General features: G+C 42.4%; 1 protein-coding gene and 4 non-coding genes across 5 annotated transcripts; 1 reads left to right on the top strand and 4 right to left on the bottom strand.

Moving 5' to 3' along the window:
* Positions 1 to 1493: 1493 nt before the first annotated feature.
* On the bottom strand, positions 1494 to 26206 carry SPICE1 (spindle and centriole associated protein 1). The gene is made up of 17 exons (XM_072336770.1): positions 25942 to 26206; positions 25502 to 25549; positions 24868 to 25014; positions 22498 to 22600; positions 21646 to 21767; positions 19125 to 19225; positions 18657 to 18793; positions 18297 to 18437; positions 17252 to 17517; positions 9001 to 9132; positions 8725 to 8872; positions 7102 to 7326; positions 6021 to 6409; positions 4729 to 4900; positions 3606 to 3708; positions 3227 to 3314; positions 1494 to 2405 (listed from the first exon to the last, which is right to left on the bottom strand). Exons 1-17 carry the CDS (start codon positions 26155 to 26157, stop codon positions 2352 to 2354), a joined length of 2592 nt encoding a protein of 863 aa, XP_072192871.1. The 5' UTR covers positions 26158 to 26206; the 3' UTR covers positions 1494 to 2351.
* On the bottom strand, positions 12803 to 12884 carry TRNAS-AGA (transfer RNA serine (anticodon AGA)). The gene has a single exon. It is a non-coding gene; the product is annotated as a tRNA-Ser (tRNA).
* Positions 14904 to 14985, bottom strand: TRNAS-AGA (transfer RNA serine (anticodon AGA)). Its single transcript has one exon. It is a non-coding gene; the product is annotated as a tRNA-Ser (tRNA).
* Positions 16306 to 16387, bottom strand: TRNAS-AGA (transfer RNA serine (anticodon AGA)). The gene has a single exon. It is a non-coding gene; the product is annotated as a tRNA-Ser (tRNA).
* Positions 19709 to 19790, top strand: TRNAS-AGA (transfer RNA serine (anticodon AGA)). The gene has a single exon. It is a non-coding gene; the product is annotated as a tRNA-Ser (tRNA).

The following is a 26206-nucleotide window of genomic DNA, read 5'->3' as shown; positions in this document are numbered from 1 at the left end:
CCAGCCAGCCACTGTCCAGGAGGTTCCTCCAGTGCATTGGTGATAACTTCCTGATGCAAATGGTGGATGAATAGGGGAGGAGTGCTGCTGGATCTTGTTCTTACTAACAAGGACGAGCTGGTTGAAGTGGTGAAGGTTGAGGGCAGCCTTGGTTGCAGCAACCACAAGGTGGTGGAGTTCAGGATCTCATGTGGCCAGAACAGAATACCAAGCAGAACCACAACCCTATATTGTAGGCATTGTGGCAGCTGTCAGAAGTGCTGGTTGCAACCCTAACTCCCCCCATCAGAGGCTTCCCCTCAGCCCTGGCACAGTGCTTAAGCTGTGAAAGGAAAGATCCCGTATGGGACTGGTTGTGCTGGAAACTGGTGGCCCCAGGACAGTGCAGGTGGATAGCCGTGTGCTGAGACAACACTTTGCTTTTTGTGGCATGAGTGACACTCCTTGTGCTTTGCTTACAAGGGACTGGATGTGGACAGAGACAAGGAGGTTCCCCTTGGCTCATTCACCTTTGATGTGGGCAAACACCCAATTCAGACCTTTCTACTGAAGGTACGCTACATGCACATGGGCAGCATGCCAGGGAGGACGCCTGCTGCCTGCCCGTCTCTATGTCCCCAGATGCCAGCAGCCCTGCTGCCTGGAGCCCTCTGGTTCCACAGTCATGCTCTCCTGCTTTCTGGAGCTCCTTAGCAACAGGAATGGCAGGGGAGAGCCACTGAGCACACAGTAGGGCTTTCACATCCCCGCTTCTTTTTTCCCCCCTCCCCATTTCTAGGAAGAATAATTTTCCCAGAGCCTTCTGGTATATGAAGTTTTTGGTGAAGAGAAACTGGGGATATCCAAAATACACCTGCATTTATCAAGTGCAGGTGTGTGGGAAGGTGGTGAACCAGAAAAGATGGCCTGAAATAGGAGGAGAGATGAAGATGTCAACTACCTGTAGAACTGTGTCTGATGAGAGATGGGGCATAGCTGTGTGGGATGGGCAGCTCATCATCCATCTCCACCCTCCCAAAGCTCTGTGCTGTACCTGCCAGTGCTCCCCCAACATCAGCACGGCGACCATTTGCCACAATGGCTGGGCTGAGGCATAAAGGCCACAGCCCTTCTGGGCTGACACATGCAGCCAGATGGATCTCCCAAGGAGTGACAGAGCTGCCCAGACCTTTGGAGTGTGGAGTGATTTCTTCCAAGCGGGTCTAGCTGTTACCTCACCAACTACAGGAATATGGACCTTCTTCTCTTCCTGAAGTTAGTACTGGGGAAAGAAAAAGATCATATAAGTTTTCAATGAATACTTGCACAGGTCTTCTTTTAGATCCCATGTTTTTAGGGGCGTTACACCAATTAAAATAATAATAGATTTAGGAAGATTAAAACAGCTTTACTCATGAAATCCAGACTTGCCAATGTTTCCATTTTTAATCTAGATTATCAAGGATTTTATGCCTGAGTTTACTACAATGTAAGGATTAAGCATACGAGCATTTTGTGATAAATCCTGGATTTTATTGGTTAACGTTAATACTAAAATGAGGGCCACTTTAAAAAGTCAAATAAAAGCAACGTAGAAACAAGTATTATATACGCATGCACACATACACACCACAATACCTTAATACAATTGTACTTGCATCAGTTTTCTGTTGTATCGGAGATGATACTTCAGTACATAACAAATAAGAGACTCTCAATTCGACTCCCACTTAGTCACATTATGCTTGTTATAAAAAATACTTCATTTTTTAAAGAAGCAATCCTCAAGTTCAGAAGCAATCCTTGATATGTTATAGCTGCACAGCAAACACAACTACAGAGCACAGAAGGAGCAAGCAGTTTCCAAAGCAAATTCTTATCCAGCAGGAACAGACTGGCCTCCTGATCCCCACGTTGCTTTTCAACATGTACGCACAGTCCCTCATCCCAGTTTCCCTTTTTCTTTTCCCCCAGATCTCTTTATGTTGTGCAAATATATGCTCCAGAAACTGCAAGTTTCTCAGATGTTCTCTGGAGTCTTCTTTCTTCAGCATGGGTAATACAACGTGTACATGTAATACAACCCACAGATATAACAACAGCTCATTGCTACACCAGCCCCAGCTTAAGACTTATTCGGTGAAAAGGAGTTACGTTACAGCAGTGTGTCTGTTCTTTAAACTCAGCCCCAGGACTTCCTACAGTACTCTGCATGGCACAAATACAGTAAGCATTATTGACCTTCTTAAATTCACAGGAAAGCACTTCAGAGTTAAACTGTACATGTGGAGAGGGAGACTACAGTAATGTAAATGTGATTTGTAAGAAAGTTTTTAAAATAAATAAATGATAATACTTCAGTGCAGCTTCCTTTACATAATATGCATTGACAATGCAAACCAGCCTTCTTCTTTTTGCTTTTCTGCCTGCAGAAGAGGAAACAAGTTGAAATTTACACATCATAAACTTCTCAAAGACTTGCTAGTCAGCACTATTTCCCTGATGGAAAGCAATTTTCTGCCACAGACACCAGAGGGATGGTCACACCACCAACTTCAGAGATCTTGCTTAAGTCACACTTACTACCTTCCGTATTCTGAAGCACCCTTATGTTTACTTCTCTATTAGGATACAGTCTTAGACTCCTAATTTAAGTTACTTTGGATATCAGGAAAGCCAGTATTAATATACCTTCAAGGCTGCTACCAACAGAGCTGTAAATGTTTTACCAGACTATAGTGCTATCTGGATTTCCATGTGAAAGCATCTCCCTGTAGTCTATTCTTGCAAGCCACGAATTAGAAATCGATATTCATGATCTTCTTTCAGTTTGGATTTATTTAACTTTCAACAATACACTTGTGTAATGGCCAGGTAAGAGTTTGAAGAGTCTGCTTGACTCTTATATGTGGCTCCATCAGCGCATTCTGAAGATTCTCTGGAGCTATCAGTCTGACAAAGTCTGACAGAGGTACCCAGTTCTAACACAAATAGATGCCACAGCAGAAAACACAGTTACAGGAATACTCACTTGTAAGTAACAGCTTTGTGGTAGCAAACAACTCATGTCATTAGCACTCGGGCCTCCCCTTACCTGTTCTCCAGAATCCAGACTGCTATGAATCAATTACCATTAGCATAAGTACATACAAATAGGACTGAGTTCCTCCCTCCGCTGTTTCTGTCTTACATTCTGTTTACATTGCACAGCAATCAAGCCTTATGGCTGAAGATTTTTCAGTCTTACCTTTGGCCTCTGACTGACAGGATTTAATGTCACACTTTCTGATGTGGTACTTAGGGGTGAAGAAGGTTTGCTAGAACCTCCTACGGACCTGTAGACGTTATTAAAAAAAAATAATGGAAGTGAGTATCAGAATCATATCTAGGATGCTGAGTTAGGATCCCTCATCAAGAGCCAACAACCCATGTAACACTACAGGTATTTTAAACACAGACAGTGAAAATCATGTACGATAGCAGATGTTTGTGCTATTTCTAAAGAGCAGAGTTTCATAAGTCTGGGAAAGTCCACGATGCCAAAAAAATATATATTTCATTAAGATGTCTCTGGGTATGTAATTAAGTTAATACAGAAATAAAGCAGTAAAAGGTCAACCATCTACCTTCTCATGCTGGTCACGCTGCCAGGGGAAACACTATCTTCTTTGGAGCTGTCCACGGAAGCTGCCACAGGAACAGACACTTCAACTGACCTCCTTGCATTTTCTAGGCAAAAAAAATAATAGCTTTGATGAGAACAGCAGAACGTTTAAAAACTGCATGGAATACACAGAGAAAACATACATCATCAGGCTGAAGGTCCATCCGATCCCATACCCACTCTCTGAAAATGAAAAGATAGTGAAAGCAGATATTCAGAGGTATGGACAATGTGCATAGGCACAGAATGACTGTTCTCTGAATAAACCCTTTGGTTTTTATCAGTCAGCAGCATGTCCTTTACATTCTGATTTCCATGCTGATTTATGTTACAACAGCCGCAGAAGCATTAAAACTGTTAAGATTCCACTGTGCACGCCACTGCATATGCACCTGCATTCATGTGCACAAGTCTGTTCTCTCCTCCTCCTCCTTCCTGACATGCTGACATAGTTCTGCCTTTAACTGCATTAACTCCGCAAAAAAAGATTAAGAAGCCTTCATCTACTGGAAGGTATTTTTCTTTATAGTTACATATGGCAGCTCATCCAGGGATCTTGAATCAGTAAAAACACCCCCTTCACCACTTCATCTGTTGACATGACTAGAAACTTCAGATATTTTCTTTCTGTTAGCACTGGCAGTAACTTAGCAAAGTGACCCGATGGAAACAGCACCCAAAAGACCAAACCATGGCTGAGATACAGATAACCACTCTGTCATCGGTTTTAGAAGCTTGATGTAAATACTTAACATTTTCAAACAAGATTGTCCATCAGAAAATACTGAGGAAAATACTGCAAGAAGCATTAAAAGATTTAGAATGTGAGACACTGAGCATAACATTCACACTGCATTAGTTGCTAGGAAACTAACTTTAGGGGAAGTTTAGCTGATGTATCTTGCATAACTCTCTGAAATCCATCACCTCTAAAATGAGGGGTGCTTGTAGCATGCAGACGCTGATAGAAGGCAGCCTGCTGACTGTGTCTGTTGATGCAATCAGTTAAGGAAAAGACCTCCCACAAAAGGGGAAAAAAAAAACGTTTTACTAGGTTTTTGTTCCTCCTGAAGCTGGCTACTTACCAGTATGGTTTCGGGATGGAGGTAGAACAGGAGATATTCTCTGAGAGACTGTATCAGCAGCAGCTAATTTCTGCTGATCTATTAGCTGCAGCAGTTTATCACGTGCTTCTGTGCTCTGCCGATTCAGTTCTGCTATTCTTTCCTCCAAGCTCTTCCGTACCACAAGATGAGTCTACTTAGATAATTGGATAATTACTTCCAATTAAAAACTGAAAACACAACGTTTTAAAACAGGTTTTTCTACAAACAGGAAAAAGAGCTCATCTGTGTTATTCCAAATAACAAAACAAAGAAAGAAAACCTACAACCCTCCAGCAACTAACCATGATTAAGAAAGTATTTAACCAGAAAGCCATGCATTCAAGAGGAAATGTGGAAGAACAGCAGATTTCTAGCAGAACTATCCTTGCATCTTATCTTTAAATCAGATTTTCATCCATTCTGACCCTTCCCATCCAGTAATTATTTTGACAGAAACATTTTCAAAGTTTGCATCACCTCGTACAACTGAATTACTGAACGTTACACAACAGAACAGTGCAGAAAGTGACCACATTCTCAGCCTACATTTAAAATGAGGACATTTTAAATCTGTAGGATCTTTAATTGAACAGCAATTCAGCCACCAGGAGGGACAGAAGTACAGATGGTAGCAAGTACAGGGATCATGTGTTTCCATGCTGTTAACTCCACTCACTTGGGGTGCCACTGAATAGCTGTTTAGTTACAGATTAAATATTTCCTATGAAGCCCTGAAGTTCTTTCCCCTCAAATGTTGGGATTTTCACTGCATAACAGGACAAGACAGACCTGAACAGATCCATACACTAGTTTCAAGTATATACAAGATATTAAACAAAATAAATTACAAGAGCTTTTACATCACAATAGCAGAAAAGACGCACAGCATGGAGTCTGCGGGCTGATGAAGCATTTGCACTGTTTCTATTATCATTTCATCATTAATATTATCCAAGCTACAAGAGATACACAGTAATCTCTTTGCAGCAGAACCTTATCTGAAGTTTAGAAACACGCTCCACACTTGGAGATTTTAAGCACTCCTATATAACATAGGACCAACATGAGAAACTACCGTTGTCCTCAGGGAACAGTAACATCAAAGTCTCCAAGTGAATGAAAGAAAAGAACATTTGTTTTGCTACTCTTCTTAAAGAAGAAACAAGGAAGAAATAGCTACAGCATCAGTAAGCTGAGGGAAAGCAGATCCACACAAAGGGGAATCCAGCCTTCCATTTTTTTCCTTTGCCTTTTTTCTTTTAAATTCTCACCTGCTCTTGTGAAGAGTCTGGACAAGAATCTGAATTTTGCATTGGGTCTGGCTGAGGCAGACAGTCCCTTATGTCTTCAGAGAAGCTTCTGAATTTTCTCAGCTGAGCTTTAATCAGTGAGTTCTGCCGTGTGAGCTCAGCTATCTGTCCCAGCAGATCACTGCTTTGAGAGAACTCTCCAACTGTGTTGTTTTTGGTAGTGTCACCAGGGCAGGACAAACCGATTTTCTCTTGGGAACTCGGCAAGTCTCTGTCTGCAGGAGAAACTGGTTGCCTTTGAGACATGAGACGGTTTTCCTCAGTCACACTCCATGTCCTCAGGGGGGAAGGTGAGCTCTTCTCCTTGCACGGTTCTCTCTCAGTGTTTTCAGTAGAAATGGTTGTAAATACTACAGACAAGAAGGAATAGATCTGAGTTAGCCCTCCATTTTCCAAAATCCAATTATCTTACCCAATAAACTGAAAGTCTGCATTTTTCTTCTGCTAGTTATTTGGGCTGGTGACAAAGCTTTTGGAATAGTACAATGCAATAACAGAAGGCTTCTACAACAACAACGAACTATTTACTAACCCTCTAAGCTTTCTGGCCAACAAAAATAGTTGGATATTTTTAAGATCATCATTAGCAAACTCTGAACACACCACACACAAGACCAGCATGCAACCTACAGACAACCTGCTTTGTCTGCAGAACAGGCTGATTTCTAGTACTCCGTGGTTCCATGGGTGACAGAGAAAGTATTAGTTCATCAGCAGATGGAGGTCAGAGACAATGTGCTGTAAATCACACACAAAGCACTACAGCAAATCATACAGAAGTGACACTCAAAATCAGTACAAGATGCCAGTCTGCACTGCCACTGACAGGACTATGAATGGAGAACAGTAGGAGACAGAATGTGTAAAGGAAATCTAGCAGATGCAGAAAGAAAAGCAAAGCCCATCTGGGTGCAGAGGCAGGATATTCCAGCTATAGGGCTGACGTGCCTTGGCAGACTAAAGTAACAGAAAATATCTCCACAGGTACTACAAGCCTCAGACATAGAAATAGTAACATGCTACACAGCCAAAGAGATCTCACTGTTCTGGAGGGGAGACAATTCCGGACTGTTCTTCTGCCGGGGAGGTGACAACAGTACAGCTGGCTGGAAGACCTGAGCTGGCAAGCTTCTACCTGCTGCTGCATCACCTGAGGCACCCGGCCTCTGAGGAAACTTGACAGGATGTTCTTCCTGTGGGAATTTCAGCACATTCTTCTTCTTGCCTTCATCAGTCCTGGATTCAAAATAGCTCAAATCAGGTTTTTCTAAAGAAAGAGATGAAGCAGGAATAGAGTTTAAAGAACAACAGAATTAGTGTTAGTGCAAAACCTGTGTAAAGAAAAATCTCAATGACAATTCTTACATTTAGATATTTGGGAAGACAGACTAGAGCACATTCCCAACAAAGACCTTCCTCCTCCGCTTTACCATACAGAACTGCATTTCCAAAGCATCCTCCTCACAAGCTCATTTTCATCACAACATTTCCCCTGACTCTTCCTTCAGCCATTTTTCTTTGCTCCAGGGAAGTTTGTTGTTAGTTTGTTTTTTTTACTGCAGAAACTATGCATAAGCTCTCTCTAATATTTTGCAACCAGACAGAAGCCTTAAGGGTAGAAAAGTGAGGAGTTCAGCCGCTCACAAGGAAGAAATATTGTTCCAAATTCAGGAAGCTGCCCCCTCAGGGAGATGCCACTTTCTGAGAAGAGAAACCAGTAAGGAAGAATTTTTGCAAAACTGTTAAAATATGAGTTGATGGTGATGGAGGGAAGTCACAAAAAGACACAATCTAGTGTGGCTTCTTCCTGAGAACACTACAGAAACAGTCAGGAAGAATGTTTTTGACTGTGATGTCTACACCACACCAACAGCATTTAGCTAAGGAACACAAAACGCTCCAAGCAATCACAGGATTCACAAGAAGGTACTGACCTCAACAGCAGAAATGATATATTTAAGTAAGTGATCAGAAAGGATGACTGGGAGAAAACACAGTTGCAAAGGAACATTAAAAGTATAAATTTGATCAGTTTGGTCAGGGATGCCACTAGGTTAACTTTGCCTGTATTTATACGCTATATATCACTCAAGTGGTCATTCAACTCCTTAATAATTCACAAACAGCAAGCAACAGCCTTCCGCTTGATTGCTTCACAAATCAAAGCAGCTGCTGTTTCTGGTCTGCAGCGACCTCCGGTGTTTAAAGGGAGAAATAATCTTAAACTGTTAGAATGCCTCAGCAACAGAAAGGAGGAATCCTGGATCCTGCTTCAGGTGGATTTTTATTTTTGGTTTTTTTCCCCACTAAGACCCTCAGGATAAACCTGGCCTTACACCTTACTGGGGTAAGGAGAAGGAAGCCCCACATTTGTTGGGAAAGGTTACTTTCTTTCTGCCTTTTTTTAATACATGTCTTGTCACTTAAAAAGCCCAGGACTTGTGTACATGTATAACTTTCAAGTCCAGATTAAGGCAGATTACAATAATGCTAAAAAACCACACCCAAATAAATCTGCAGACAAGTGCTTATGCTTACAGCAGGAAAAGTTCAGGCTCACACAAGATGTATTTATTCAAACAGACATCTGTTAACCACCACATTTTCCACTGCAAGAATAAAAGTAGCCACAACTCTCATTTCCTTCATACACACAGACACATACCTTGGGTTTGCGATGGACTTTTGTGTGCAATTCCAAAATGGCTTGGACTTTCTTCTCTTCTGGGTTCTACCAAAGGGAGGCCCTTAAATGCCTGTGTGAGAGAGGTCATCTTTTCATCTGTTTCGATCATGTACTGCTGCAGCTTTTTCTAAGGAAAGAGAGAGATTTTTATTCTAGCACGATGAATCAGACGACTGTAGATCACAAGCAGCACTGAGAAGAAATCTGTCCTCTTAATGACAGTATTCTAGCAAGTTGGAGGAAGGGGCTTAGTACCTGTATAGCAATGTTTTCTTCCCTTACTAGAAGTATTTCTGCAGTCAGAGCATCAATTAGTTCTCTGTGCTCATTCAACATCTCTTCATGATGTTGCCTCATCATCTCTTTCTCATGCAGTTGCATCTCACTCTAAACAGGGAGAAAAAGTTAAAAACCTACTATAAGGATTAATGTTTGAAAGCAGGAATGACTCACAACACATTATTCTGTAACAGCTCTTTCCACTGTTGTTTGACTGACTTCAGTACCCTCGCTACAAAATCCAACTTTCAGTGTTTGAGAACTCCCAGTGAGCTCACTGTTCTTTCTTTGTTACTCCACAACAGCAGAGGGATTCCTTTAAATCCTTACAACTTTCACAGGCTGAAACAAGAAAAGCAGAAACAAGCACCTGCCTCCCTGAATGGAGTTTAAGTCACTGAATCTTCTCCACGTAGTTATGAAATAATTCTGGGTACACTAGTGCTCGTCACTATCTGTTGCTACCCTGTGCCTTACCTTTGTCTTTCTTAATTTACTGATAAAGACAGATTTGACTAAACAGAGGGGGAAGTACTAGCTCTTTAATGTTTGCTCTTATAGAGAGAAGTAGTTCTAGGTTTCCTTTTTATTATGTTTTGTTGTTTTTTTTCAAAAAAAAAAGCATTGAGGAATCCACTAGAACACAAGACAGAAGACCTCACTGTACGGAACCTTTTGCCCTCAAAAGACACAACTGAGCTACAATTTTAAGGTAGCAACAGCAACAGACAGGCTTCCTGTACATGACAAAACACCAGAGACTCCCTCCCACCTCTACTGGGTAAAGGGACCACATGTCTGCCATTTTTAGCCCTGCTAGTGGAGCAAAGGTTTTACAGCGCATCAGACACATCAGCATTAGGAAATGAGACCCTGCCCCAAATGGTAGCTTGCATTCACTAAAATAAAACCTTGAATAAAAGACATCCCATCTCCAAAAGGATCCAGAGAAGCAGTTTAGGTACCCTTTTCTGCACAAGCAGAATTACAAGAGCTGCTTGTCATGTATTGTAGATTATATTCTGGTAGCACTGGTATCAGATGTAGGGAAAAAGCACAAAGCATGAAGGCAAAACAGCTCTGCAGCTACAAAGAACGAATGAACGAGTAGACATTTTTGAGAACAAACCATAGTAATTGTTACTAGACACACTCAGATATTCCCCCCCAGCCAATCAGACAGGCTAACCATTTTCTAGCAGTGATGAAGCCGATATGGATGCCTCCAAGTTAAGCAGAAGAGCTACTGCAACTTCTGGTACTACAATGACAATCAATCTTATTTAATTTAGTTAGTCTGATAGGAAAAGATTCCACACAGACATGCAATTTACATTTACGTGTGGGGAGACTGTCAGCTAACTACTATATATACCCATTCCTATCACCAGATAGGACGTCAATTTGCTATATCCTGAAAGAACCATCTTCATTCCAGCCTACTGCCAGGGGCACCCCCTATTACATAAGCTTATTTAAACACTACATCAGAATACACAGAAGCAGAGACAGAGAAAATATGATTATCCACACATTACATTAACGCATCTTGCTATGTCTTCACCCCATGGCTCTTGCAAAGGAATTTATCTTGAAGAAGAATGGCAAGGGAAAAAAAAAGAAAAAGTAATTCTAACCTTTTATAGAATCATTATCGTTGGAAAAGACCTCTAAGATCATCTTAGTCCAACCATCAGCTCATCACTACCATGCCCACTAAACCATGTCACTCAGTGCCACATCCACCCTACTCTTGAAGACCCTCCAGGGATGGTGAATTAACCACCTCCCCAGACAGCCTGTTCCAATGCTTCACCCTTCTTTTCAAATGTCCCCACAGAGAAGACATTTTTCCTAATATCGAAACAGAACCTCTCCTAAAGCCATTAGTTCTTGTCCTATCGCTGTTTCCTGAGAAAAGAGGCTGTCTCCAATCTTGCTAAAACCTTTTAGGCAACTGTAGAGAGTGATAAGGCCTTGCCTGAGCCTCCTCTTCTCCAGACTGAACAATCTCAGTTCCCACAGCTGCTTCTCATCAGACTTGTGCTCCAGACCCTTCACCAACTTAGATGCCCTTCTCTAGATATGATCTGAAGGCTTCAGCATTTTTCTGGTAGTGAGGGACCCAGAACTTAATGCAGTATTCAAGGTGTGCCTGAGTACAGGGGAGGTGATCACCATCCTGGTCTTGCTGTCTATGCTATTTCTGATACCAGCCAGGATACCCACTAGCCTTCTTGGCCACCTGGGCACACTGCTAGCTCACATTCAGCTGGCTGCCAACTAACATCCACAGATCTTTTTCCTCCTACACAGCTTTCTGCTCCAAGCCTGTGACAACGTATGGGGTTATTCTGACCAAAGCACAGGACCCTGCAACTGGTCTTGTTAAAAGCTCATAAAATTGGCCTCAGCCCATTGATTCCGACTACCTAGATCCCCCTGCAGGGCCTTCCTACCCTCATGAAGATCAACACTTGCTTCCAACTTGATGTCATCTGCAAACTTCTGTAGGTGTACTCAGTCCCCTTGTCCACATCATCAATAAAAATAATTAACAGGTCTGGCCCCTAAAGAATACCAGTCACCAGCTGGATTTAACTCCATTTATCACCACACTCTGGGCCCGGACATCCAGCCAGTTTTTTTACCCAGCAAAGATATACCTGCCCAGCCATGAGCTGCCAGCATCTCCAGAAGAATGCTGTGGGAGACAGTGTCAAAGGCTTTACTAAAGTCCCGGTAGACAATGTCCACAGCCTTATCCAGTAGGCTGGTCATCTAGTCAAAGAAGATGAGGTTGCTCAAGCAGGACCTGCCTTTCATGAACCTATGCTGGTTAGGACTGATCCCCTGGTTGTTCTGCACTTGCCACACGATCACAGTCAAGATGTGCTCCATAACCTTTCCCAATACTGAAGTCAAGCTGACAGGACTGTAGTTCCTCTGATCCTCCTTCCTGACCCTTTCTGCAGATGGGTATCACATTCACAAGTCTCCTATTGTCTGGGACCTCCCCAATTGGCTAGGACTGCTCATAAATGATGGAAAACAGCTTAGCCATCACTTCCACCAGCTCCCTCAGTACCGATGGATCCCATCTGGTCCCATGGATTTGTGACAGTCTAGGTGGAGTAACAGGTTGTTTCCCCTTCTGAATCATGGGAGGCTTATTCAGTTCCCCATCCTGTCTTCCAGCTCAGAAGGCTGAGTAGAAGCTCTGAAGATAACTGGCCTGACTATGAAATACAGAAGATAGCATTGAGAACCTCAGCCTTTTCCTGATAACATTCCCTGCTACATCCAATAAAGGTAGGAGACCATCCTTGGCCCTCCTCTTACTGTTTATATATTCACAAAACCATTTTTCATCATCTTTAATGATCACAGGCAGATTAAGTTCTTGCTGGGCTTTTGCCTTTCTAATTTTCCCCAAGCTTACAACAGCAACATCCTCATACTCTTCTTGAGCTGACTGACCCTTCTTCCAAAGATCATAAAACTCTTTTTTTCCCCAGAGTCTCAGCAAAAGCTCTTTGTTCAGTCAGGACAGGAGATGACATTTAAACTTTTTTAGGAACCCAGACCTTCAGTAAGGATTTTGAAGAGAACTGTCCAAAGAACTGAGTCCCTGGAGACATCTCTTGTGACCAGCCTCCAACTGGGTATAAATACATTCACCACCGATTACTTGGGTCCAAGCATCCAGACAGTTTTTTACCCAGAGAACTGCACACCTGTCTAAGCTGGGAGCCATGAGTTTCTTCAGGAAAAAGCACGTAGTCGGCAGGATTCGAACCTGCGCGGGCAGAACCCAATGGATTTCTAGTCCATCGCCTTAACCACTCGGCCACGACTACTGCACATTATGGGTGTGCATCATCTGCCCCGAGGAACAAGGATGACAATCAACTACACTTTGTACCTTGAGTAACTGCTGCTCATTTCTACTTATGAATTTGGACAGTAAACGTTTACAAGTTGAAGATGATTTTGCATGCAATCCATCAACTCCTGGAAGGAAGCAATAACTACACATCTATTAAAATAAAACAGACATTATAGAGGTACTTAAGAGTCAGGATACGTCTTTTGGAACACAGTAGCCAATATAAAAACTCAATTTCCTTGGCCTTTAAGATATATTGGATGATTACTTTATAGATGTCATATCTTTCTTAGTTTCTACATTTAAAATCCATGAGCAGTTTTGAAGGCATTATGAAGATCGACATTAACTTCTATGGAACATAAAGAGAAATTAAACAGGGTTATAACTGCAATTACAGCATGAATTTTATGCTAGTAAACTGGTACTTCCCTACTAAATTGAGATCTTTCCATCCATAGTCCTAAAGTATCCTTCCCTGTAACTGCACAAACTCCATATTTATTATCCTGCTCAAGCATTGCATGTTTAACAAAGAACAAGTGTTATGAGCTGCATTTAAAACATAATCTCTTCTCAGCCAAGGCCCATCTTCTGAAAAAAACAGTGGCTTCTCACTCCTATATTGAATATTCAACTGTTTGCTTACAACACAGGTCTTAATTGAAGTAAGTTCTTGCATGTAAATTGAATACTGGGTAGCAGAGGAGTAAGTTACTGTACATCCCTACAGGAAAAAAAAATATATTTTTTTGTATCATCATACACCCTGAAAAAGATATTAAAACTTCTTTTTCCAGTAGTTATACGGTTTGAAGAGGAACTAGAAGAGGGCTTGTTATGTGGGCAGGTAGTGATAGGACAAGGGGGAATGACTTTAAACTCAATGAAGAGAGATCTAGATTAGATGGTTTGGAAGATACTCTTTACTCAGAGGGTGAAGCACCAGAACAGGCTGATCAGAAATCAGAATCACCAAAGTTGGAAAAGACCTTAAAAATCATGCAGTCCAACTGCCCACATATCACCACTATTTCCCCACTAAATCATGCCCCCTACAGCATCACCTAGATGGTTCCTGAAAATCTACAGGGATGCTGACTCAGCCACATCCCTGAGCAGCCCATTCCAATGCCTAACCACTCATTTGAGGAAATCTTTCCTAAGGTCCAACCTGTATCTCCTGTCACAATTTGAGGCCATTCCCTCCAGTTCTGTTGCTAGTTATGCAGGAGAAGAGGCTGACCCCCCCCCCCACATCACAATCTCCTTCCAAGTAGTTGTAGAGAGCAATTATATCTTCCTTGAGCATCCTCTCCTCCACAACAATCCCAGCTCCCTAAAAGCAGCTCCTTCTAAGACTTTTGTTCCAATCACCAATTATTATTATTTTGAGAATAAGTCAAATGACAAGCTTTAGCATTGACTGTGTTTGGCTTTTCAGCAGCAAAACTAGATAATAATCTTTCCCCTCAGAAAAGGAAAGGAATCCTATAGGCTTCAGCATGTCTTGAAGACTGGATGTCTACCTAAAATCAGAGACATCTTAAATAGTCAATGCATGCTTAAAAAACTCTTTCAGAAATTTTTCCTAAATCCAACCTAAACCTCCCCTGCGCGTCCTGAAACCATTACCTCATCCTCTCATTTTCTGCATGGACCTGAAAACAAACCCCACCACACAACAACCTCCTTTGAGGTAGGTGAGAAGGACAACAAGGCCTCCACCAAGCCTCCTTCTCCCTAGGCTAAACAACCCCAGTTCCCTCAGCCACTCCTCATAAAGACTTCCTCTTCAGACACCTTGCCAGCTTATTTGCCATTCTTTGTACCGAGTCCTGTGGGACACTACTTCTGAAGAGCCTCCAACTGGATATAAATCCATCACTATAATTCCTTGGGTCCAAGCACCCTGACAGTTTTTTATCCAGAGAACTGCACATGGGTCTAAGCTAGAAGCCATGAATTTCTCAAGGAAAAAGGAGCACTCCGTAGTCGGCAGGATTCGAACCTGCGCGGGCAGAACCCAATGGATTTCTAGTCCATCGCCTTAACCACTCGGCCACGACTACTGCATGTCATGGGCGTGCACCATCTGCCTCGAGGACCAAGGATGATAATTACTATTATATTTATAACATGAATTAGAAACTATTAAGTTGATGCTTTCCTATTAAACAGAAATCACGTCACTGGTAGTATAAAAAGATCCTTCCCTGTAACATCACAAAAAGAGCCTTAACAAATTTAATACACTGCTTTCACATTGCAACTTTAACACAAAACGAGTGTTATGAGCAACATTTAATACATAAGCTTCTTCACTTTTTTCCAGTGACTATTCACCCTGAAAAATGGAGCCAAAAAGGACAGATCTAGTGAGCCTTACCTCAGATCATCCTGTAAACTACATTAAGGCACATGCAGAAAAAGAAAATGACCCAAGATAACCAGCATAGCTTCACTAACAGCAGATGGTACCTGATCAATCTGGTGGCCTACCATGAAGGAGCGACTATATTAGACAACAAAAAGAGACTGGTCCATGTCATTTATGCAGACTTCTGCAAGGCCTTTGATATAGTCCCGTATTACATCCCTATATCTACATTGGAGAGAGATGGATTTGAAGGATAGACTATTCAGTGGATAAAGAACTGGTTGGGTGGTTGCAACCAGAGGGTTGTAGTCAATGGCTCTACATCCAGGTGGAAGATGGTCATGAGTGCTGTGCCCCAAGAGTCCATCTTCAGGCTGATACTCTTCAACATCTTATTTATCAATGACACAGACAACAGGATTGAATGCACCCACAGCAAGTTTGCTACTGATGCCAAGCTAAGTAGCGGAGTTGATGCTACAGCAGGAAGATATGCCATCCAGTGAGATCTGCACAGGCTAGAGAAGTGGGCTGACATTAACCTGGTGAGGCTCAACAAGGCAAGAGTAATGTCTTGCACCTGGTTTTGTTACAGTCTCAGATCAGGCTTATGGTCTGAGAGAAGAACTCATTAAGAGCAGCCCTGTAGAGAAGAGCCCGGGGACTCAGGTGGACTAAAAGCTTCACACGAGTGAGGTACGTGCTCTTGCAGCCTGGAAAGCCAAATGCATCCTGGGCTGCAAAATGAGGGTTGGACAGCAGGGAGGGGAGGTGACTGTTCACCTCTGCTCTGCCCTCGGGGAGGACCCAGCACAAGAAGGATGCAGAGTTTCTGGAGCAGAGGAAGTCGAGAACGTCTCCTAGGAAGACTGGTTGGGGGAGATGGGCTTGTTTAGCTGGGGGAAGAGAAAGCTCCGAGAGCTCTTTGCATCCTTTCACTGCTTGAAGGGAGCTTATACAAACAGATATCCAAGCCACGAGCCATGAGCTTCTCCAGGAAAAAGAAGCACTGCGTAGTCGGCAGGATTCGAACCTGCGCGGGCAGAACCCAATGGATTTCTAGTCCATCGCCTTAACCACTCGGCCACGACTACTGCACATTATGGGTGTGCACCATCAGCCTCGAGGAACACTATGAAATTAAGAGCAATTTGTAGATTGAGCAGCTGGATGACTCTGTGGTCAGCCTGATCTAGCGGGAGGCACCCTTGCCCGTAGCCACAGGGTTAGAGTGTGGTGGTATTTTAAGGTCACTATTGCCATGAAACAGAGCTTTGGGATTTAGGTAACATGCTCTGCTGCAGCTGTTAAGGGTGCAAGAACTGCCGTAATTTTTTTCACAGTTTCTCAAAGGCCCCCTGAATCCATGGGTCACTCCTGCATCTTGTATTGCTTTGGGCTAGTGACTCTTTTTTTGATAAACAATTTCACACAGCTTGCAGGTATTGTCTTCATGGGGCTGCGTTCATCTGCAGCTGTGCAGTGCTATTGTCAGCACTTGACATTGTTCTTTCTTAAGGTCAAGTTGCTGGTATGGATGGAAGAGGAAAGCCAAGGAATCTTTCTCTCTCAAAAGAAAAAGATAGGATTTGGGCACACTTTTCTAGTGCCCATCATATCATTCTGAGAGGGAATAAAGAAAACGAATTTGTCAACAATGCTCTAGTTAATATCCTGCTATGATTCTGAACATAGGAGAAAAATTAAATTTAAAAATACTTCCATTAATATTTTCTGCAAACAGTCACTAGGAGATTTGCACTGTTGTCATCTCCTCCCTTTTCATTAGGGATCCCTGTGTCTAACAAGCTGAACTTTACCTGCTAATTGCATGCAATTCAAATAAGTAATGATAATTAGACTTTAAAGTAAAGTAACTAGGAGCCAGGTTGATAATTCTACTGTAATTTTATATCCTTTTGCATTCATTCTACGGAAAGAACTCAAAATTTTCTCACCTCTTTGAGATAGCGCATCAAACGACAGAGAGCATTCACCAGTGACAAGGTAAATCCAGTGAGGCCTTCACTTTTTTGCATTTTTTTAACCTCACGGCCTGTACATCGCTCATATTCCTCTAATTCATGCTCCACTTCGTGTATCATACAGCTGAGGACATCTAGGCTGGATTTATTGTCCCTCTGAAGGTCCATGGGGGTTGAATAAGCAGGAGAATCATCTCTCCTCTGCCTTGCAGAGTTCTGTGCAGTTTGTTTCCTTTTCACTAGGGGAAAACAAAGAAACAAAAAAACAGCCACTGAAATTTCAATTTGTATAGAAAGCTTTGCAAGTAAGAATGAAATTATATTGTTTACTGAAACATATCAAAGGAGCTGCAATGGACCATCAAGGAATATCCCCAGACATTCCAGTTATTTTCAATAATCCAAAAATACATTTTATGTCATAACGTTGGTCCCACTCAAGTTTCACTGGTGCATTCATCTTAGACATCTATTTTTGCTTTTCTTCTTTCAAATTAGAAGCACAGAAACAGTTTGCAAGCGATCACCCAGTGAAAAACAACAGCTGCTTTCGGATCTTGTATTTACTAACTTTTACAACAGTCTTTCCATGTTAATAGCTGTACTTGGGGATTGGCACCATGTATAAATGATGCGCAGAATAAGATGAAAATTCATCATAAATCTGTGCAGCATGGATCAGTAAGTTGTAAAAGAAACAGAAAAGCACCACAGAGGAGAGAACGCTATGCCAAGCAAGAAAACAGGCTGCATCACAGAATTGTATTTATGGTTTCCTCATTCCTATGGACTTTGCTTTGTCACTGGAATATACCACTTAAGGGGTTGCGGAATGTCAATCTTTTCAAATGCTCAAAAACATGGACAGTTGAGCCCCCCTGAATTCTTTGGAGTTAGCTCTCCCCTGAGCAGGGAGCACGAGTAGATGACCTCCAAAGAACCCTTTTCAACACACATTTTCCTATGATACTACGATTCTTGGTCAAAGGAAAGAACGCTGTTTTTGAAAGTACTAAACTTTTTGCTGAATTTTGCTTTTCTTTTCTTGAGTTTGGGTTCAGCACTTGTTTCACAGTGTAAGCAGAGTCTACAGTCTCTTCTTCATCTTGATTCTGATGTCTTGAATGGATTCTCTTGACTACACTGGAAGCATTGAGGGCTGATTTAAATAAAAAACAAAACAACAAAAAAAAAATCAGTTATGTTTTTAACAGTGCTATCTTACAAAGGTTAGAAAATTAGGCTTCTTAGTGTGAAAATTCATCTAAACCAAATTAACACACCTCTATTTCTCATCTCAACCCAGAAAAGGAACTCCAGACAGGGTCCTGTAAACAGCTTAACAACCCTTGAGAGGCTGTGATTAAGCAAATCCAACCTGAATGTTCCAATGATGGAGACGCAATTGTTGGAGTCATAGGTATTTCCTGTGATACAGTAGTTTTTCTCAAATCCCTTTCAGCCCACAACTCAGAATTTGCTGAGGAATTTTCTTCTCTCAATATACGAAGTAGCCTACATTCAAAACATGCATAACAACTAATCACAATATAGTAGCACAACTTGACATTATTTTTGCAATCTAGAAGTTTTTTTCTCTGTAACTACTCAGGGGAGTTCTCCACTCACTCATTCACAGGTTTAAGATTACCACAAAGGCTTTCCTTGGAGTTCTGAGGTCAAGAAAGTAGTGGGGGGGAACAAAAACAAAAATCACACAAACAGGAATCAAACCAAAACAATATTAAGTTCACTATTCTCATACAACATCTTCTAACACCCTTATAAATCTCCCTAGTCCTAGTGTTAAGAGGGTGAAAACTTTAATGGACATTTCTGCACTGACCTGTCACAACTGATATTGGATTTGAAATTCAGAGACTCATGCTGTCCATTTTCTGATTGGCATGCAGACAATGCCTCCTCTTCATCCCCTTCATTAAGAGCCTTTTAGGAAACAAGGAAATAAAACAGACCTCAGAGTAATTACAAACTGCCTCTAGGAAGAAGTTAGATATCAGGTGAAGTGCTGACAATAGCACTGCACAGCTGCAGATGAACGCAGCCCCATGAAGACAATACCTGCAAGCTGTGTGAAATTGTTTATCAAAAAAAGAGTCACTAGCCCAAAGCAATACAAGATGCAGAAGTGACCCATGGATTCAGGGGGCCTTTGAGAAACTGTGAAAAAAATTACGGCAGTTCTTGCACCCTTAACAGCTGCAGCAGAGTATGTTACCTAAATCCCAAAGCTCTGTTTCATGGCAATAGTGACCTTAAAATACCACGACACTCTAGCCCTGTGGCTACGGGCAAGGGTGCCTCCCGCTAGATCAGGCTGACCACAGACTCATCCAGCTGCTCAATCTACAAATTGCTCTTAATTTCATAGTGTTCCTCGAGGCTGATGGTGCACACCCATAATGTGCAGTAGTCGTGGCCGAGTGGTTAAGGCGATGGACTAGAAATCCATTGGGTTCTGCCCGCGCAGGTTCGAATCCTGCCGACTACGCAGTGCTCCTTTTTCCTGGAGAAGCTCATGGCTCGTGGCTTGGATATCTGTTTTTATAAGCTCCCTTCAAGCAGTGAAAGGATGCAAAGAGCTCTCGGAGCTTTCTCTTCCCCCAGCTAAACAAGCCCATCTCCCCCAACCAGTCTTCCTAGGGGACGTTCTCGACTTCCTCTGCTCCAGAAACTCTGCATCCTTCTTGTGCTGGGTCCTCCCTGAGGGCAGAGCAGAGGTGAACAGTCACCTTCCCTCCCTGCTGTCCAACCCTCATTTTGCAGCCCAGGATGCATTTGGCTTTCCGGGCTGCAAGAGCACGAACCTCACTCATGTCAAAATTTTAGTCCACCTGGGTCCCCGGGCTCTTCTCTACAGCACAGCTCTTAATGAGTTCTTCTCCCAGACCATAAGCCTGATCTGAGACTGTAACAAAACCAGGTGCAAGACATTACTCTTGCCTTGTTGAACCTCGCCAGGTTAATGTCAGCCCACTTCTCTAGCCTATGCAGATCTCACTGGATGGCATATCTTCCTGCTGTAGCATCAACTACACTCCTTAGCTTGGTATCAGTAGCAAACTTGCTGTGGGTGCATTCAGTCCTGTTGTCTGTGTCATTGATAAAGATGTTGAAGAGTATCAGCCTGAAGATGGACTCTTGGGGCACAGCACTCATGACCATCTTCCACCTGGATGTAGAGCCATTGACTACAACCCTCTGGTTGCAACCACCCAACCAATTCTTTATCCACTGAATAGTCTATCCTTCAAATCCATCTCTCTCCAGTGTAGATATAAGGATGTAATACGGGACTGCATCACAGGCCTTGCAGAAGTCTGAGTAGATTACCTCATTTCTCTTCCTCTGTTCGCTGCTGCTGTCACTCTTTCACTGAATGCCACGAGGTTGGTCACACCAAATCGCACTTTGTGGAGTCATGCTGTCTGTCTCAGATCACCATCTCATCTCCTCTCTTCCAGAAGGATCTGCTCCAAGATCTTCCCAAGCACACACGTGAGGCTTAATGGCCTGTATTTCCATTGTGCCATTGACCACCTCTTTCTGGATATGATCTTACAACTATTTCTTTGTCTATCAACCAGTCCACCCATCAAATCCATACCTTTTCAATCTGGAAAGAAGGATGCTATGAGTGGACCATGTCGAAGACCTTACTAAAGTCCAGATGGTAGTTCTTCCCTTGCCGCTGACATGGGTATAGTCTCAGCCTCAAGAGGTGGTCTTGGACTTGCTCCATTCTTAATGCAAGAGGGATTTCACTCCCTTTGTCATGATTCTATAATTTTGTTATTGGTATTCTACATCATAACATCAAGTAAAGCACAGGGAATTAACGAGTTAATACTCCAGTTCCATGGACTGACAACTTTCTGGATACCTGGTTCTCAGAAGGGAACAAAAGAACTACATACCGCAGAGGACATCACGTTCAGAGAGGAAGATAAGTCATGGAAGGAAGCCATTGGATTTTTATCTCTTCCTTGCTGCCTGGCAGGGGGTGGGTGCTCCCCAGCTATGCACCTTCTGTTCAAACTTAAGACTTTCGGTTGTGGACACTCTCCCTATCATTTTATTTGATTTATTAGCCTCAATTCCAGAACTTAAAAGGGAGAGCACGGTATTGTGAGACTTAAGTTTCTTTCACTCAAAGGTTAAGAAATCCAAAAAAATAATGATTCCCAGACTCTCAAAGTCATGTCAATTTAATGTAGTTCTCTGTATCTTATTAGCACTGTATACAATACAGAGAAGAAACATTTAGGTCTGCTGGGAAGCACTACCTTTGCATATCCTTATTTTGTGCAAACAAGAAACATGGAACATACATATAAATTAATTACCTGGGAATCCATGACAGATTCACTGAGGATGGAAAGCTGAGTGGAAGGTTCCCATTTTTGTATGATGGGACCCTGAGATGATTCTAAGTCACAGTTAGGAGCCATTGTTACATTAGGGAAACCTAGAGGAATCAGACAAAACAGGGAAGATCAGAAAGGGCTGAGTCAGTACATCATAGGATCAAGTACCAAAATACAAGTTCCTGCATTTTGCACAGAAGCAGTCACAATGATGTGTGTTGTTTTGAATAACTGACAAAGACCATAGAATTATCTCAATAAATTCAACCATGTATCAGGCTCCTCTCCTCCTCAGCTATGTAAATAAACTTGTGCAAAAAAATCACGTCATTTGGAATAGTCATTAAATGTAAGAGAACTGTAGCCTAAGGACAAAAGATAAGCTTAACACCTCACATGCAAATGGCCAATCCCTTTCAGCAGTGTAACACATAACCAGGATAAGAAGTGGAAAAGATTTATTCGTGAGTTGCTGATAAACGTACAACGATATCTAAGAACAAGGCAAACTATGTAGCAGTTCTGAGAATCACAAACTGGTGCCCTGTATTGGCTGGTAACTTGGCTACAGAAATGGTCAGCATCAGGTATTTTGAAGTGATCATAAATTCCACTATGGACCAGTACAGTGGAACAACCAGCCACAGTTCGTTTTCTCCTGCCACATTAGGTATTATCTGCATCCGCGTTTCATCCAACATGAACAGGATCAGTCATATCACATTAGATAATCAGACAAAAAAACAAAGAATACTTTGTAATGCAATATTATCTATGAGAAGCAAGAAGTCATTCTTGAATGCAGTGCCACATAGAAATGAGGCAGTTTACCTGTTCGTGTGCGAGGGGCATTCCCAAACAAGTCTTTTACCACAGCCATAACCTGATCAGACCGTTTCACTACATCTTGCAAATCATATTGATCCGAGAGAATCTGAAAGTATAGCATATAAGAAAATATTTCACACTGTGCAGACTGATTTTTCCTTCGTTTTGTTCTGGGTTTTTTTAGTACTGTTCTTCAAAACAGCTAGCAAAAGAATAGCCAAGGTGGCAGTGCTTACAAAGTAGGTACTTGTGCAGCTAGGTCCTAATTAAGATAGATCAGAAGACCGTAATTTGTTCCAAATGATAAGAATTCACCTCATTTTTCTGAAAAGTTAAATTGTTATCACTCCAGAAGTGTCAACGCTGACTCATTTGACGGACAACCAAGAACTGAACTAGTTGATCCAAATGAATTCAGACAGATTTGTTTCATTCAGTCTCGATCACCAGAAATCCTGCCTCAAATTAAGCCTCATACCTTCATACAAGCTTCAGCAGACGTAAATACAGCTGGCTGCATCTGACAATACAAAATGCTCTGACCACGTCCACGCATTTTTCACAAGACACAGCTTCTGTATTCAAGGTATCTCTCCCACTATTTGAAGTCCATTACTAGAACCATGAAAGCTGCCTCCTAGGCGAGAAGCTTTTGAGTTTAAAAGGACATTTGGCTACTGTGAACTGAACAGAAGTTGATAAAAAACATCTCCTGGGCAGAACACAATTCTAAACTCTTCACCGAGTAGTAGCTTCATTCATTAAATTAGAAATGGAGAGCAGTGAGAACTAAAAGCAAAGTAAAGACATGTTCCCCTCATCCACCTTCTTCAGTTTCCCCTCTGAACAGGAAAGGAGGTGGTGAGTGTGGGTTGTGTCACATCCAGAACACCACACAGATTTTATTAAAATTCATATTCCCTTCTGTTTCAGAATGTTACTAAAGATAATTAAACAGAGCTAATCCTGACCCTCTCAACTATGCTAATACTATGTGCCCTTCAGTGAAATGTATTGACATTATTTCAGAAACAGGCTGTAGGACCACCCTCAATTCACAGTAAATGAAATTAAGTCATATAATGTTTTCTTTCAGATTTTTACTCAGCCCCTCCCTCAAATTTTAAAGTTAAGCTCATCCATAAAGTTAAGCTCATCCATGTTATAATTTTTACTCTCTTTCTTCAACACATAGCTACAAGAAAAGACATGCTACTGGCAGCATCTTCCTACATTTTGCCTTCTGTGGAGTAAGATTCAAGGGGCTTAGGATGCTGAGACCTTACAACAGTAAACAAAGCTCACTGAATAACAGAGGCAAGGAGATAACCCAGAGTACTTTTGCTGTACTGGAAAATGCAGACTGAAGAAGTTCAATTATTCTGAACAACAGAACTAGTGACTAACAGAATTTAACTTGGGGATACAGGAAAATAGTGACTCTTCTCCATACATTTATAATTCACATTCAAGAAGATGCCAGTACATCAAGCAGCAACAGCAGCATGTGTTTCATCTTGCCCGGAATCATCTTCTTATGTCTTCCTTCCTAGGACTGTCTCTTTTCAGATTCAAAAGTAGGTACAGAATATGTTGATTAAAGGTACTCTCTTTAATAGGAGGGAGAAATCTGCTCAGGGGGAGTTAAAGTTTGTGCAATATCATTAAGAATGGCAAGAAAAACAGAAGGCTATCTCAAACAAAAAGATGATATCTAACAGAGAAATCTATTGTCAGGCACTGAAAGCTACTGTGTCTCTGTAAGCTAAACTTAGTTTTGCTGCTACTGTAGAAAATTAAAAAGCAATTTAAACAGTATTTTCAGTTAGAATACTTCAGACTGCCTAGTAAACAAACACATTCCCAGTTGACAATCAGTCTGCTAGCCAATCCAACCTTTGTTTCATCATCTTTCCTTCCAGACAAGCTCTTACTTCTCCATTTCTTGCCTTTCACCTTTTTGTCCCCTGCATTTCCCCTCTATCAATAAGCAATGGCAGATAAGGATGTCCTTCTCAAAACTATAAATGTTCATGTGTTCGTCAAAGGGAGAAAAGGAGGCAAGGTAGGACTGAAGACACAGAAGAATGTGCATCCTTTCCACAGCACAGAGCTTAACTATGCAAACAGCTCCTGTTCAGATGCAAAGATGCCTGCAGCATTACAGAGGGCATAGACACAGATAAAATACCCTAAGTGTACAGGACTGTGTACCAACTTACTATTCCAACTACTGCATGTAGAGAAGAAAGTATGCACATACGAAAGCCAACTATACAAAAAGAGGAACAAATTTTCACTGATGTGCAAAAGCAGATTTCGACTACTACTATAAACCATTTGCAGCAGGCTGAAAGCAGATTTAGCTCTCACCTCATGCATCAGAGCTAATTTCCTTTTCTCCAAAGAATCAGGGGCCAGCTGCATTTGCTTCTTCCATTTTCTTCTCAGCGCCTTCTCTTGCAGTTCCAGATGTGCCAGTGCTTTGTTTTTTGATTTGTGTATTTCATGGCGACGCAGCTACATAAACGTAAAAGAAACTAGTTTAAAATGAAGGTGCAATGTAAAAGAAAAATTACTAAGACCACGATGACAAGTCTTATCTTTGACATCATTCACATGCTGCTAGTTTATTTCATGGTAGTACAAGCAAAAGCCTCACAAACATCCTCAAGTGTCAAATGCCACCAATGCTGGCCATGTTTAAAGCAGCTTCAAAGGTGAATGGAGGAAGTCTCACAGCTTCCATCTGCCCGCCATCACTGAATCAAGAGTTTTCTCAAGAGAGAAAAAACCCACAAACATTCCCATGTAGAAAGATGTTGCATTTTCCTGATTTAACACTAGTGTCAACCATCAGTGGAATTCTCACTTTTCTTCTAACAGCGATATATGCATATAGTTTAAATACAAATTACACAAGCTAAATACGTAAAGTGCTTGCTAATGCCGCTGCCCGGAGGCTACCAAGGCAACCATTTGTAGAACCAGCTCACATTACACTTACAATGTCCGCAGGAGTCGCACGGTGTACCGTCAAATCATGGACAGTACTCTGCAGAAAGGAACGAGAGAACACATCAAAAGCAAGAAAAGAGAAGAAAAAAGGATTTTTAAGGTTCAGCAAAACAACAATATCAAATTATATATAAAATAAAATTACACAACTGTACATTTCAATACCTAAACTTTAAAGAACTCCAAACTCCCCCTGCTCACTCCAGGCCGGTGAAAAAGGTCGGACGGGAAATCCACTCCACACAGCTAAGCCTGAGGGCTCCGCAGGGTAGGGGAACGAGGAGGAAGGCTGTGCGAAGCACTGATGGTGGCAGGCTCGCTCCCGCCCAGAGCCCCCAGGCCTTCCCTAGCCTGGGGCCGGGAAGGGCCGCCACACAGGGCGCACCGAGCCCCACTCGGGGCCGCCCCCGCCACAGAAACAGCACTTACGTCCCAATCCCGCTTGGCCGCCGTCGCCTTCCTCGGGCCCTTCCTGGCAGCTCCACGTAGCCGCGGCCGGGACCCGCTCAGCAGCGACATGGCCGCCCCGCCGGCGGCTCGAGCGGGCCGCGCGCGCACACCCTCTCCCCGTTGCCACAGGGACGGAGCCGTTCGCCGCGCCCCGAGGGGTGGAACGTGGCGGCAGCTGGCCCCGCCTCGCGCCATCGCCGGCTCCACTCGGGGCAGCGCCTCGAGTCTCGGCGACCTCCGCCGA

This window comes from Excalfactoria chinensis, chromosome 1 (assembly GCF_039878825.1).
Source record: "Excalfactoria chinensis isolate bCotChi1 chromosome 1, bCotChi1.hap2, whole genome shotgun sequence".
Classification (NCBI taxonomy): Eukaryota; Metazoa; Chordata; class Aves; order Galliformes; family Phasianidae; genus Excalfactoria; species Excalfactoria chinensis.
Note: the sequence above shows the minus strand (reverse complement) of the source record. Positions and strands in the feature narration are given on the sequence as shown.